The sequence below is a fragment of the Salmo trutta genome, chromosome 31 (genome assembly GCF_901001165.1).
Source record: "Salmo trutta chromosome 31, fSalTru1.1, whole genome shotgun sequence".
Lineage (NCBI taxonomy): Eukaryota > Metazoa > Chordata > Actinopteri > Salmoniformes > Salmonidae > Salmo > Salmo trutta.
In genome coordinates this window covers 20,520,916-20,535,926 of record NC_042987.1, presented here as the reverse complement: position 1 = coordinate 20,535,926, position 15,011 = coordinate 20,520,916, and the positions used below count along the sequence as shown (strand labels likewise).

Genomic DNA, 15,011 nt, shown 5'->3' with positions numbered 1-15,011 from the left:
GTCGTTCTGCCCCTGAACATGGCAGTGTTCCTAGGCCGTCATTGAAAATAAGAATTTGTTCTAAACTGACTTGCCTAGTTAAATAAAGGTAAAAAATATATTTATTAAAAAGTCCACAAGGTTTTTTGGCAGAAATAAGAGAGCCAAGCTCATCAGAGTGAGGCCCTGACATTGACGCTTGGTGTGCAGTGGAGGGAGGGGGCGATCCCAGTGATGGCTCATCGCCATGGTGCTGTGAGAGATTTATGCACTGCTGTACGAGAGAGAGAGGAGAGAGAGACTTATGGGAGAGTTAATGGGGAGGAGTGTTGGTGCTGACATTCAGAGGGCACCTCTACCCCTCGTACATGGCTCTGAGTCTGGCTCCCTGAGACATACCATCTGCCTAAGGGAATGGAAAGCAGGAGATGGGCATAGTTCAAAGTTGTAACTCAGGTGTCTAGGTTATTTTAGGTGAATGCAATTTACAAGGAAGCCTTGTAGGTCAGATAAACAGAATCAATTTTATCTGATGAACTACCATGTGATTCTTGATTATTTTTGTCATATTTTACTAGACTCGTGATGCCATCCTTCCAAGTCTCGTTAATCACTTGAGGAAGCCTGGAAAGCGAGGCTATATTTTTACATACGGTACGCGGCAGATCAGATATAGAGCTTCTTAATCCCATGATACTTGTGAAAGTGTTTTCCATCCATCCTCCCATCCTTAGTAATCTGTGAGACAGATGTGTGTGATTGACGTGTTTCCCTAAACAGTTAAGATGATGGGATGCCAAGAGGCCCTTGGTGTGTAGTGGTGAGTGGGTGTGGGTGCTGCTGCTGAGAGTAGATATGGGTGATTGTACATGACATCTGTGTAATACTGGTGCAAGCTGAGCCCTAGGACTCCTGCTGGCTCATACATACAGCAGAGGAGAGAGCGATGAGGAGAGAAAGAGCGAGATGAGGAGGGGATACTATTACAGCTCAGGAGTTGTGCAGTCAGAGCTGTTACAAGAGGATGTCCCCTGGACTTAGAGAATAGAGTGTAGGTAGTGATGGTACTCAGTGTAGGGATCAGTGTTTTGGGAAAGAGAGCACTCACAAAACACTAGTTGTTCTAGTGTAGTCAGGTGTTTCAGCGACATTTACAGTGTTTCTACACTGCCAGCTAATAATACATTCTTCAAGAGGCAATGCATTTACACTTTCAAACTATTAAAAAAATAGTGACCTTCATCTCCAGCAAGCCAAGCAAGGCGGCAGTAGAATACAAATAGCCGTCATCTTACCCTAGACTATTATTTCCTCAGACGCTGTCGTACCGTGTAAACAACACTGGTTATAGCTGGAGATCTGAGTCATGTGGGGCCTGTCTCCGTGCCTCATTCCCAGAAAGAAATCCACCATGGACTGAGATCATTCCCAAGGCAGTCTGAGTAACACCGCTGGTGGATAACCCATCTGTGTTCTACGGCTAGAAGGCCTCATTCATCACCCTCTGGCCCTGCCCTGGCTCCTGCCTGTCTGTCAACCACTGTTAACCTCCGGCCTAGCAGGGCATGAATGAGCCCGTCTTTCCTTCTGCTGACGCTGCATGTGCCAAAACACACAAGAGGGGTTCTGCCTCCACTCTGACCCTGTCAAGGAATACGTGAATATTCTGCTGAAACTGTGAATCTGTTGACAGCTACTTCCTACTGCGGACTGGAACAGACGAGATTAGATGCATATGGGAAGAAGTTGATATACACGCAGAATTTTTTTTATTTGTGTTTTTTATTATTATTTGAAAATAGTTATGGAATGGCATTAGATTCCTGAATGACAGGGTTTGTAAGCATGTTATATGGGATAATCTTTACTATGCACCGCAGTACATGTTTATCAGTTATCACAGTGGCTTTATGGAGCTTAAGAGGATCCTTTTATAGATTCTTGCAGTGGTGGTTGAGGATTGGGGCTGTGTTTTGAAGTCTTCTAATGTTTTTCTGCTTCACATCATGAACCAGAACATGTACAGTACCGTGGAGATCTTTAAAAAGATACAATACATAGAGGCACAGCACTGTAGCACAACAAAGCACATATCCCTTTTCACATTTCACAAGGGCTCGCACAGAGAAGAATCTGACGACATTGTGGGCAATTAAAAGGAAATGGTTGTCATGGTAAAATGGTTGTCATGGTACTTCGTGTTACAATGGATGCCCTGGTCCTCAGTAATCTTCAGCGTTGTTTATAGCATATGTGACCTACACCTACATCTTCATATTTAGCTCTTACTGACTCAATTATGATTGATTATCTCTCTCTCAGTAAAAAGACACTGAGTCATACACACTTGAGTTCTCCATCCGTTCTCTTGGGTTCTTACCCATATCTTAATTTAATAATATCATCATTTCATTTCCACACTGTGCTGGTGACAGAATAGTGAAGGTAAGGATGGTATCAATAACTCAAGTAACACTTTTTTTGTAAGCAGCCATGTTTGTTGTTGCTGTGGTTGTTGTTGTTTCCCCTGTAGGAAGATCCTGATTAGATCATGGCACATAACACTGTACTTAGCTAATGAGTGTTCTCTTCCCTGAAGCCAGATGTGCAACATATAAACATAGTCATACAATATGACTCACAAGTATTTACATACTTCCGCCTACACTACCTGCATGGCTGAATACAAAAAAATAAGAATTCCACTTAGCTCGTGTGCTATATCACACATCCATCTCTGTATTTCGGTCTGTTCTTGTGTATAAGGGAGGGAACACACACACTTAAGGCTCAGACACACCAATGGTGTTTGCTGGCTGAAAGTACTTAGCATCGCTGAATGTAATTTGTGAACCGACTGCGCACCAATTTTACATGTAAAATTTTTGGTGGTCCCTAACACACAATGCGCTAAGAAAATTGGCAGACGAACGCTAGATCCACATTCGGTGTGATGTGTGAGCCTTTAGAGAGGGAACACACAGATCTGTGCTGCCTGTCCGTGAAATGGAGACTAATTATCTGGCCGGGATTGATTGGTCTTCTTGGTAGTGTCAGTGTCATTCAGCCTGTCCTCTAACAGGCTGACTACACCGCTTGCGTCGCGTGCATGAGCGTTGCAAAATAAATGTTGAAATCTATATTATTCAATTATTTCACCCACACTGCTCGTGCGCGCCAACGAGCGTCTGCGTTGCCAAGGGCTAAAATAGAAGTCAGTTCTATTTCTGGTGCAGATCACGCTGCAAGTCCTGCCTCTCCTAAGCAGGTACCCACGTGCCATCTCCTCATTGGTTATACCCACGTGGGTGAGTGAAAGATGAAATAGGTCGGTGGCGGTAATGCACGTAATTTATGAAAGTTGGCAATCGCAATATAAAGTCAAGAGAAGAAAAAGCCTGGAAGGAGGAGAGATGACTAGAAACGATTCGGTTGACCGTTTTATGTGTGGATTAATTGGTGGAGTAGAGGACCTTTGTGCATTTCAGGTAAAATAACAACTCAATGTTAAAATCCCAGGACAAATTAGCTAGCAACAGCAAGCTAGCTAAATAGGACAAATTAGCTAGCAAGTGCAAAGTTTAATGCTTTTCGACCTGTCCCCAAATTAATATAATTGTTTCAGAATTTGTTTTGATATTTTAACCTGCGTGTCGTGGTCGCGTTTGGTGTGGGGAGACAAAATACATTTATGCATGATGGCGTACACGCGCAGCCGATTTGGGTTCCGTGTAAGACAGACCAGGGCTGACCAGACCAGACCAAAACAGAACCCAAATCATTCCTAATGTGATGATTAGATTGGATAGTCCTAAAAACTTTTGCGTCATGTTTTGCCCAATAGGAACTGAGTGATGGCTGGTGTAATTTTCTTTCAGTGAGTAGATAAGATGTTTCTGAACACTTCTGAATGAATCCAGATAATGCCACGATTAAGACAAATCAGGAATAAATTAATTAATAATGTTGAGTGAGAAGGTTAGAGGCTACAACAAAACAAAGCCTCTCACCATTACCATTAACTGGAGGTTTGTTTTTTGTGGGGTGGGTGGGTCAATGATCTTTGTGTCTTTTGTATAGCCTTCCCTGTAGCTCAGTTGGTAGAGCATGGTGTTTGCAACGCCAGGGTTGTGGGTTCGATTCCCACGGGGGGCCAGCACAGAAAAAAAAATGTATGAAATGTATGCATTCACTACTGTAAGTTGCTCTGGATAAGAGCATCTGCTAAATGACTAAAATGTAAATGTAGAAAAACCCTTGAATGAGTAGGTGTGTCCAAACTTGTAACTTTCTCACTCCTAAGATGTTTCTGAACACTTCTACATTAATGTGGATACTACCATGATTATCCATAATCAAATCCATAATCATGGTAGTATACACATGAATGTGTGTTCAAAAACATCTTCTATTGTTACTCACAATTAAAGTTTCTCCAAAATGACACAATACATTTATTAACAATTCACTTGCTGTTAGGCAAAAATATAATCTGAAACACAACCCAAACACACTGCAAATGCATCCATCAAGTCGCAAACTTGATGTAGCATTGACGCTATAAGTGAATTTGTCTAAATACTTAAGTTTTCCTCAAATGGGGGGCTAGATACATAAAGAGCGTTCATTTCTAAATGGTAAAACAGATATGTATGAAAATACCCTCAAATAAAAGATTACATTATGTACTGCCGCCTCATATGAAACATTTGAGCTCAAATCCAAAAGGGTGTTGTATAGAGCCAAATGAAGAATATATGAGCTTCACTGTCCAAGTACATATGGAGGGGATTATATGTCATACACAACCCATGAAGACCTGCTACTAGGAGGCTGTTGATTAACAGCATAATATGTGTATTCTGCCTCAATGAGTATTGTCTCTACAGCACAATAGGCTTTGTTTGACAAATTATGGTTTTGTAATTAGCTATAGATTTTTCAGGTGTGTGTAATATACATATAATTGTTATCTAATGGTTCACAATATGTACACACACACACACACACACACACACACACACACACACACACACACACACACACACACACACACACACACCAACAGTCAAGCTGTTGCAATAACATCTCCCCCCGGCCAAGTGGAGAAAATGCCTCTGTGCTTGTCTACCCTTCACATCAAAGTCCCATTAACTGACTCTAGACCTCCAATCACGCTTTTCCTTTTCAGATAACAACCAGGGCCTCACCCGGGACTCTGAAACAGTGTTAGTTCCCATCCCAGACGTAGATACAGTACAGGCAGCAGGCCCAGGGGGGTCCAGGGGCAGAGGGGGCGGAGTGCAGCGGGGTCACTGCTACACTAATAAGCTCCACAGTTTCAGTCAGAGCTGGTGGTGTCTGTGTGCTCCTTCTCCCTCTCCCTGCCAGCCATCACTCATCAAAAACAAAGCCAGACAGTTGATTTCTATCGTCAAAGTTTTCGAAGTGGCGATGTCAAAAGAGATCATGAGTTGGTGTGTGTCTGTGTATGAGAGATAAAGAGAGAGAGAGAGAGAGAGACTGTTCTTTGCTTCTGTGTGGTCTGAGGGCATGGTGCTATTTATTCAGTCCTGTCAGAGTTTGCGTTTTGAAGTACTTGTCAAAGCAGACAGAACCTGGGGCTGGGCCAAGACAGAGCAAAGTCTCTCTCGATCGACGTAACATAAGTATCCTGCCACCCTACATGGATCATTCCTCCACAGACACCTCATTTTGTTAGCTTGCCATGGAATAATATATCTAATATGTATTGGAGACGATCCCAATATTACTCACAAGTGAAACATTCATTTAAGAACTCATTTGAAAAGCATTTTTCTTGTACAATTGGACCTGTATTGATGTACAGTTGGACCTGTATTGATGTTACTGTGGATAGAAGTATGAAGTTTGTCTCTGATGTACAGTGCCTTCGGGAAAGTATTCAGACCCCTTGACTTTTTCCACATTTTGTTACGTTACAGCCTTATTCTAAAATGGATGAAAGAAAAATAAAAATCCTCAGCAATATACACAATACCCCATAATGACAAAGCGAAAACAGGTTTTTAGACATTTTTGCAAATTCAATAAATATTAAAACAGAAATACCTCATTTACATAAGTATGCAGACCCTTTGCTATGAGACTCGAAATTGAGCTGAGGTGCATCCTGTTTCCATTGATCATCCTTGAGATGTTTCTACAACTTCCTGTGGTAAATTCAATTGATTGGACATGATTTGGAAAGGCACACACACACATATATAATGGTCCCACAGTTGACAGTGCATGTCTGACCTCATGGCTTGGTTTTTGCTCTAAGGAATTGTCCGTAGAGATCCTAGACATTATTGCGTCGAGGCACAGATCTGGGGAAGGGTGCCAAAACATTTCTGCAGCATTGAAGGTCCCCAAGAACACAGTGGCCTCCATCATTCTTAAATGGAAGAAATGTGGAACCACCAAGACTCTTCCTAGAGCTGGCCGCTTGGCCAGTCTAAACAATCGGGGGAGAAGGGCCTTGGTGAGGGTGGTGACCAAGAACCCGATGACAGAGTTCCTCTGTGGAGATGGGAGAACTTTCTAGAAGGACAACCATCTCTGCAGCACTCCACCAATCAGGCCTTAATGGTAGAGTGGCCAGACTGAAGCCATTCCTCAGTAAAAGGCACATGACAGCCTGCTTGGAGTTTGTCAAAAAGCACCCAAAGGACTGTCAGACCATGAGAAGCAAGATGCTCTGGTCTGATGAAACCAAGATTGAACGCTTTGGCCTGAATGCCAAGTGTCACATCTGGAGGAAGCCTGGCACCATCCCTACACTGAAGCATGGTGGTGGCAGCATCATGCTGTGGGTATGTTTTTCAGTGGCAGGGACTGGGATACTAGTCAGGATCGAGGGAAAGATGAACGAAGCAAAGTACAGAGAGATCCTTGATGAAAACCTACTCCAGGGCGCTCAGGACCTCAGACTGGGGTGAAGGTTCAGCTTCCAACAGGACAACGACCCTAAGCACACAGCCAAGACAATGCAGGAGTGGCTTTGGGACAAGTCTCTGAATGTCCTTGAGTGGCCCAGCCAGAGCCCGGACTTGAAGTCGACCGAACATCTCTGGAGAGACCTGAAAATAGCTGCGCAGCGACGCTCCCCATCCAACCTGACAGAGCTTAAGCGGATCTGCAGAGAAGAATGGAAGAAACTCCCCAAATACAGGTGTCCTAAGCTTGTAGTGTCATACCCAAGAAGACTCGAGGCTGTAATCGCTGCCAAAGGTGCTTCAACAAAGTACTGAGTAAAGGGTCTGAATATTTATCTAAATGTGATATTTCAGTTTAAAAATATATATATATATATATATTTGCTAAAATTTCTACAAACCTCTTTTTGACTTGTCATTATGGGGTATTGTGTGTAGATTCAATCCATTTTAGAATAAGGCTGTAACATAACAAAATGTGGGAAAAATCTAGGTGTCTGAATACTTTCCGAATGCATTGTATAGTCTGAACAGATGCATTGTCTGTCTGCTAATTTGTGTTGCATGATTTACCATCTCACAGTTCCGCACTCTATGAGAAACTCCATGACTGTTCATTTGCTGTGCTTTGGTGTTTCCTTCTACCTTTGCATGACTAACCCTCATTATTTTGCTGTAATTGCACATTTTGTAATGAGCAGTTAACTCTTGACTAGATTGTGTAAGCCATCACAAAAACAAGCTATCACAAACTTTAAAAAGAGGGTGAGTGTGGTAGAGAAAGTGGTGGAAAGAGTAGGAATAAAAAACCCTTGTGTTTTATTCATGTCTTTCTATTAATTGACTCACATACCTCTACCACTACTATCACCATTACCTCTAGATTTTAACATGTTCCCTTTTCATCAATGAGACTTGTGGCCCTCGCCTGATCACCTATAGATTTGACTGTGTGTATGAGAACATCCATACCTGTCCACAGTGGGAGAGTGGAATATACATTCCTACTTTGATATGTTAGAAAGCTATGACATAATGTGTGTGTTAAATATCCCACTCGCAAGTACTTTACCTCTCCCATGGTTCCCCACAGTGTCATCATGCATCACAACCTATAAGAAGACCCCTCCCCCGGTGCCGCCCCGCACCTCCAAACCCTTCATCTCCATTACAGCCCAGAGCAGCACCGAGTCGGCCCAGGATGCCTACATAGATGGCCATGGCCAGGGGGGCAGGGACAGTCACCCGCAGGGAGACATGACCATCCAGTCAGGCCTGTCTAACTCCACAGAGAGCATCGACAGCATGAAGGCCCTAACGGCAGCCATTGAGGCGGCCAACGCCCAGGTCCACGGCCCTGCTAGCCAGCATGTCGCGAACAGCAGCATCACCATCACCACCACCACCTCGGCCCTGGCCCATATCACTGAGGACAGCAGGAAGGAGCAGGCTAGACGGGCCAAGTGCCAGCTGTCCATCGGCATCCAGGTCTGTGGTAGACACTACCTCACAACCACTTCTCGTTTGACATTTTGTTTGATCTGATATGGGGAATAATAAGAAATGAATTAGTTGACACACGAGCCAGGTTTTGAGAGACTGGATCCTCATTCCCCGTTCTGAGTTGACAGGTTCTACTCTTGCTCTATACTGTCCTCTAGTGGCAGATGTTTACATTTACTTCACCTTGGTGTTCTGTATATTGTAGTGACTGAGAAATAGATGTCTAGTTTATAGTTGAATTCGTTTTTTGGATAATTTTATGTCCAGGTGGACGGGCCAGAAGAGGAAGCTCTGGAGATGGAGGACCAGTCCAAGTTCCAATCAATTGGGGTCCAGGTGGAGGATGAGAGGGGGTGAGTCTCTCTCTCTTGCTTTCTCTCTATCAGTCAGTTCAGAATGTCAGTCCTTCACTGTTTCTTGCCTTCATGACCTTTTTGTGTGAATGTCCAGAGAAAGGCATCCATTTACAAATGAAGGCCGTTACTAAGTGAGTCAGGGGTTGCTGGGAGAAGCAGCTTGTGCCTAGGGTTTTTAATGCGGTGGAACAGCTGTGCTTGCAAAACAGACATTTGGAACTATGGCATTTCCTGCCTCGTTTCTCTGAAAGGGAAATGGTGAGTGAGTTGTGTTTGTCTGTTGGCGTCGCCGGTGACACCTCTTCAGTGACACCTCTTCAGTGACTTCAGCTGAGTCATCTCCAGCTCACCTGCCACTGCAGTCTGATGAGGCAAACCAAACGCCTACTCTCACTCACAAGATTATTCTCTAATTTTTGATATCGGAGATAGTAGTTGGAGAAATAGTCTGGGTAGGCTTTAAAGTAGCTGAGTGCAGCTGGTTTCTCCAACTTCTGTCTGTTAATGAGGAGCACTGACTGCCCACTACGGCAGCTTAGTCATACTAAAGACTGTGAGAGTTTGAATATGAATCAGAGTGAAATTATTCATGTTATAAACCTTATTGTGTATTTCTTCCTTGTGCTACGTGTGTTCTGCTCCATCCTATGTGTTGTATAGGATAAATATAGCATGAATAGTCATCGACATGGTGAGACAGTTCTTGTACAGCTCTGCTGTGTGTCTGTAGTGAAGGGCGCTCCCTCTAAAGGAATAGTCATGGCTGGTGGGTGTTTTAGAGTAGTAGGCTTGCTCCGTGATGACTGCAGCCTAGGGCCCCTTCCCTTCCCTCACTCGGTGTCTCTGTACACCTCCCTCACTAACTCTGTGTGGGATGTTCATTCATGGTACCATGGATTGGCTCAAAATGTGGTAAAATGCACCTTCCATCCATCAGAATGGATGGAGAATAGAATGTTGTAGTACTGGTAGTTTCAGATCAAATGCAGGGCCTGACGTTTTTCTGACCAGAATGTGACCTGGCCAGAAAAAACTCTGCAACTCTGCCTTAAATTAGGTTCAAGTTTTTCCTAGTCAGGTCACCTCAGACTGAGCACTGATGTATATCTCCCCCTGTTGGCAGATACCGGCAGTTCATCCGCTCCAACAGTGTAACGGCAGCAGTACAGGCAGACCTGGACATGCCTGACATGTTAGACAGCCCACTGGACTCCCCAGAAACAGACCTGCCCTTCTCAGGCTCTGTGTCCCGCAAGTACTCCCGCGAAGCCGCCACCTCGCCAGCCTCTGCCTCCACCGTCAGCATCCAGGGCTCGGGCAACCACTACCACGCCTGTACCTCAGACGACTACGATGACGTGTGCTTCGACCCGTCCATTCTGCCCCCGCCTGACCCCTGGATTGACAGCGTGACGGAAGATCCCCTGGAGGTAGTCCAGAAGTCCGTGTGCCAGAGGGATGGACGCTGGTTCCTCAAGCTGCTGCAGGCTGAGACGGACCGCATGAAGGGCTGGTGCAGACAGATGAAGCAGGACGAACAGGAGAACGACCTGCCGGATGACAGTGAGTCTGGCCTGTTCAAAGGCACTTACACCACTACCTATCACAATTGTGTGAGTGCAGTGGAGGCTAGTGCTGCGTAGTTGTGCGTAATTGTACTTGTGATAGGTACAATTAGGTGGCCTCATTCCCGCCATCACAATGAGACAGTCCTCTGATTTCTCCCTGTGTGATCTGATCTGTGTTTACATTATCTTCCTCTCCACAGTCTTGGGGAAAATGAGGCTTGCCGTAGGAAGTGCTCAGCTCCTGATGTCACAGAAGTTCCAGCAGTTCCGTGAACTTTGTGAGGAGAACCTGGTGTGCGACTCTTCTAGTTCTTCAGTTTCCTTTGACTCCCCCTGTTCTTCACATAAAATCTGAGATAAAACTCTGTTTCGTTCTTCCCTTTTTTACTGATCTGGGATCAGAACCCCAACGCCCGCCCGCGGCCCATCTCTCAGGACCTGGCTGGTTTCTGGGACATGCTCCAGCTGTCCATCGAGAACATCAGCCTGAAGTTTGACGAGCTGCACCAGCTGAGGGCCAACAACTGGAAGCCCCTGGACCCCCCAGAGAGAAAGGTAAAACAGGCGTCCAGGACCAGCTAGTATCTGTCTATGCTGTCTAAGTCAATGGAGGCTCAGCTCATCATTCCGACCAGCCAAGATATACTGATCACGCAGAAACAAATCAGTAGCTTTAACTCATTGCATGATCTAGTATCGCTGTTGTAACTTCACAATTATTATTTGTTAACATACTGTATCAATGATTTTCTTTGGTTTGGCAACAACTGACTTTTGTCTAGATCAGTGCTCACCAACCTTTTCTGAGTCCAGATCACTTCATGAGTCAAAATACAAGTTGAGATCTACCACTCAGATTCTTTTTAAACACGACTTAAACGTAAGCCTATGCAACATTAACCATTTAAAAACAGTATGTAGCAATGAGATTTGTGCAGTAGGCTATACACAAATTATCATTGCATAATTTTAATGCTTGAATTGCCCTGCCAATGTTGTTCTTCTCAGACTATTGTTAAATGATATTTAGAAAATTGAGGTATATGATCATACTGGTAATAGATACTTTGTTGTATTACTTGTGAGGCACAGCTGACTGATGGCCTGCATCTGATGGTCAGTCTGAGAGGAGGAAGAGAGCAGCAGTGAGGCTGCCTCTCACCCGAATCACTGTCCCTCTGCTGTCCCTCCACTGACAAAAGGGGACGCAGTCTTTCAGTTGATGGCGAAACTCAAGGGGCACTGCATTATTTCTGCCTCATGGACGAATTCATGTTACTCCTCTGACCTGAGAAAGTGAAATATTCCTGGATATTAAAAAAGACACAAGCCGCTAATAATAACAATGCAAGCTTATGGGAACACTTTGCTAGAGGCTACTCCTTTAATGCAGCGGCAGTGCTGTTTGTAGCGTAAGTGGAAGAAGGGAGAACGTGCATTTTAAGTGTTGACATTGCTGAATAATAACTTAAACATGAGCTTGCTCATAAAAACAGCAGCTCTTTGCGGTATTCGTTGAGTCTCTCTCTAGTCATGTTTTTAAACCATTTGAAATCTTACAGTATCGATTTTGCTGTGCGTTCGAGTCTTCTTTTTACAGTCTATGGCTCAATGAAACTGTGCAGACACAATTGTAAATGAGAACTTGTTCTCAACTTGCCTACCTGGTTAAATAAAGGTAAAATAAATCAAATAACTAAAGACACAGTGATCTGAGCTATCTGATTGGCCAGTGGTAGGCCTATAGGTGCACTTGATTTGCTCTCTGGGCCTGCTGGGTAGGTGGAGTTCTCCCTTCCGACACATGAAAAGGTTCAAAAATGGGAACACTTTGCCTTGATTCAAACACTAGGGCTGCTGAATCAAGTGCACCTATCGCCAACAGCACGAAAAAAAGAAATAAAAATAGGAAAGCAAGGCTTTATCGTTGGGGTTTTTACAGAAATGTTTGGTGCTCGACTAGGAATACCTTGGAGATCGACCGGTTGGTGACCACTGGTCTAGATGGTGAGGGTTTATGAGCTGTACCGCATACCTTTAAGTGCTTCACATGGCGTGAATCACTCATTACAACTTATACGCCATCAATAGTTTTATACACCATCATATTCATTCAGTTTTATACACCATCATTTAACACAGTGAAACACCTCACACCCAAAAGTTGAATGTTGCCATTTTCCTGTCATTTGTTGTATTAGCGACTGTAGAGATGTTGTTACTGTACAGTATCAAGGCTGTTCCATTTTATACTATTGATTTCCTGACCGCTTCTCCATGTTTTTGTTCTGTTGTTCTTGTCGACAGTGAGCTGGTTTTGAGAAGTCATTCCATCTGGCACGCACCACGGGGCCTGACCTTGCTGGGCCACCGTACCTCATGCAGTCAGTCGCCCCCCCGCCACTGCGTCGTGTGTGGTTGTCTAGCGCTAGCCATGTGCTGCTATAGGTGTACTAATGCTGTCTACGCTCCTGTCCCCCCCCCCCCCCCCCCCCCAAGGGCTAACTGACTATTTGTCATCCCTGTTCAGGAGAGACGGATCCCCCCTCCTGTGCCAAAGAAACCCCCAAAAGGTCACCCTCCCCTGGCCCGTGATAGGTCCCTGGAGAGCTCAGAGAAGCAGCGGCTGGATGCGCGCAAGCGCTTGATGGCCGCCAAGCGAGCCGCGTCGGTGCGGCAGAACTCAGCCACCGAGAGTGCAGACAGCATCGAGATCTATATCCCTGAGGCCCAGACCAGGCTATGAGCTCCGCGGCAGGCACACCTTCACCACTACCCACACAGACAGATTCACTTACATCTCACACACCGCTAGATCACACACACAGGTAAACGCACACATAAGCTTTTAACGGTATGGTTCCTGTGAGCACACAGACCCACACAGATGTTGTAATATAACCACACTAACTCTTTTCTCTGTAGTGGGAAGAGAAATGCCAACAGTTATAGTTGTTTTTTTTACATATTCTTGTCTCTCTCACAAATTTGATCCTGGTCTTGTTTCCATCTATGTAACATAGATCCTCGCTTGAAGATGACTCCTTCGTGATCCTTCTTTTTAAAAAGTGTATCACTTTTACCCACACCTGTGTAACATAAACCATGATCTTGTGAAATGTATAGCATTCTTAATTAATGTAGACAACTGTTGATATCCTAAAAGAAAGCAAATAAGTATGTTTGAGTATTTGGTTTCTTTAGCTATTTTTACTTTTACCTAAGCATGGGCCAAATAGAATCCCTTGCTTGATGTCCGATTCAACCTTCTCAATATTTTTTTCTTTGATTGTAACATAATTGGCAAACGAACAGGGTATATTATGCTTAAGCAATATTCATTTGAAATCAGATCAAGTAAATGTGCAAAACAACTGAACACTTTGGTTTTGAAGTCCCATCTGTAAAGATCATAGATTTTAGATAAAAAGGATGCCTTCTTTTCTGTAGCCAATTCTGTTGGTTTTGTATGCTGATGCTGTCTATTCTAAAGACATAGTTGCTTATTCTAGAGAATCACTATCTGTTTTTAACATTTTAATCATTAATGGTACATGGACAACTAGAGACAATTTTCTTTGATACATGTTCTTAATTAACTCATCCTGGTGATTTCCCTTCTGTAAAGTCGGACAGGTGTCTAAAGTAGATTTGTATGACAAGTGAGGATCTTTGTGGTGATAAGCAACCCAATATGAAATACCCTAAAAACATAGAGAGGGACAATAAAAAACATCTCTGGAATGCAAGTTGTTTAATTTCTTAACAATGTCTTTCCAGTAGCAAGTTCAGTGGCTTAATTTTGTTAGTAAACTGTTTCTCGGTATGTTAGTTCAATCTCAAATGGACTCCTGGAAGGCCATGTGACTGTGGTTGAACAGGCTTAGCTCTGTTATTTCTCAGGAAGAGATGGAAATTCAGTCTATCAAATCAGGGTCTCCTAGTGATGGTGTGTGTGTGTGTGTGTGTGTGTGTGTGTGTGTGTGTGTGTGTGTGTGTGTGTGTGTGTGTGTGTCCGTCCATCGGTGTTTAGAGGTGAGTGTGTATGTTTGAGTGTGGGTCTCTTAAAGTGCTTCCTAATTTCCTTGTTTGATATGTTGGCCTTTCTTCAATACGGTCAAGTAGCCTCATGAACATACTGTACATACTCAAAACAACACTTGTACTTGAAAATAGCCATGTGTGTGTTTGTACAGAAATTATACATGAGGATGTTCCTGTAAGCATGCAGACAATATTAGAAATACAAAATCTATACCTAATTTATACTTGTATTAGTTTATTTATTTAACTATTTATTTATTGATGATTTAGTTTTTTTACTGTTTGGATTCTGTTTTAGTGGTCTGTCATGCAACTCTGATCTTATGGTGTATTGTATAGAGATTATATGTGCATACATATGAACACAGAATAAAATAATTATGAACTCTGTTCCCGGTCTTGACCATGTATTAATTTGCACTGACTGATTCCATTTTTCAGTCAGCCTGATGTTATTTTTCTGTGTTAACTTCCCTGGGCTAGGCAGCCAGTGGAATCGCGTGGCGCGAAATACAAATACCTAAAAAATGCTATAACTTCAATTTCTCAAACATATGACTATTTTACACCATTTTAAAGACAAGACTCAAGTTAATCTA

The 15,011-nt window shown here is 43.5% G+C and overlaps 1 protein-coding gene across 5 annotated transcripts in view; it reads left to right on the top strand.

The window, feature by feature from the left end:
* Positions 1-14,329, top strand: part of LOC115169733 (disks large-associated protein 1-like) — a 124,009-nt gene extending 109,680 nt beyond the window's left edge. For 4 of the 5 annotated variants that reach the window (XM_029725644.1, XM_029725645.1, XM_029725640.1 and 1 more), the window contains exons 7-12: positions 8,035-8,429; positions 8,712-8,797; positions 9,924-10,363; positions 10,569-10,660; positions 10,771-10,923; positions 12,899-14,329. In XM_029725644.1, the coding sequence (XP_029581504.1) occupies positions 8,035-8,429; positions 8,712-8,797; positions 9,924-10,363; positions 10,569-10,660; positions 10,771-10,923; positions 12,899-13,114 (1,382 nt within the window). In that variant the 3' untranslated portion in view covers positions 13,115-14,329. The remainder of the gene's footprint in view (positions 1-8,034; positions 8,430-8,711; positions 8,798-9,923; positions 10,364-10,568; positions 10,661-10,770; positions 10,924-12,898) is intronic. The other variant, XM_029725643.1, reaches the window with a different exon arrangement.
* The last annotated feature ends 682 nt before the right edge of the window (positions 14,330-15,011 follow it).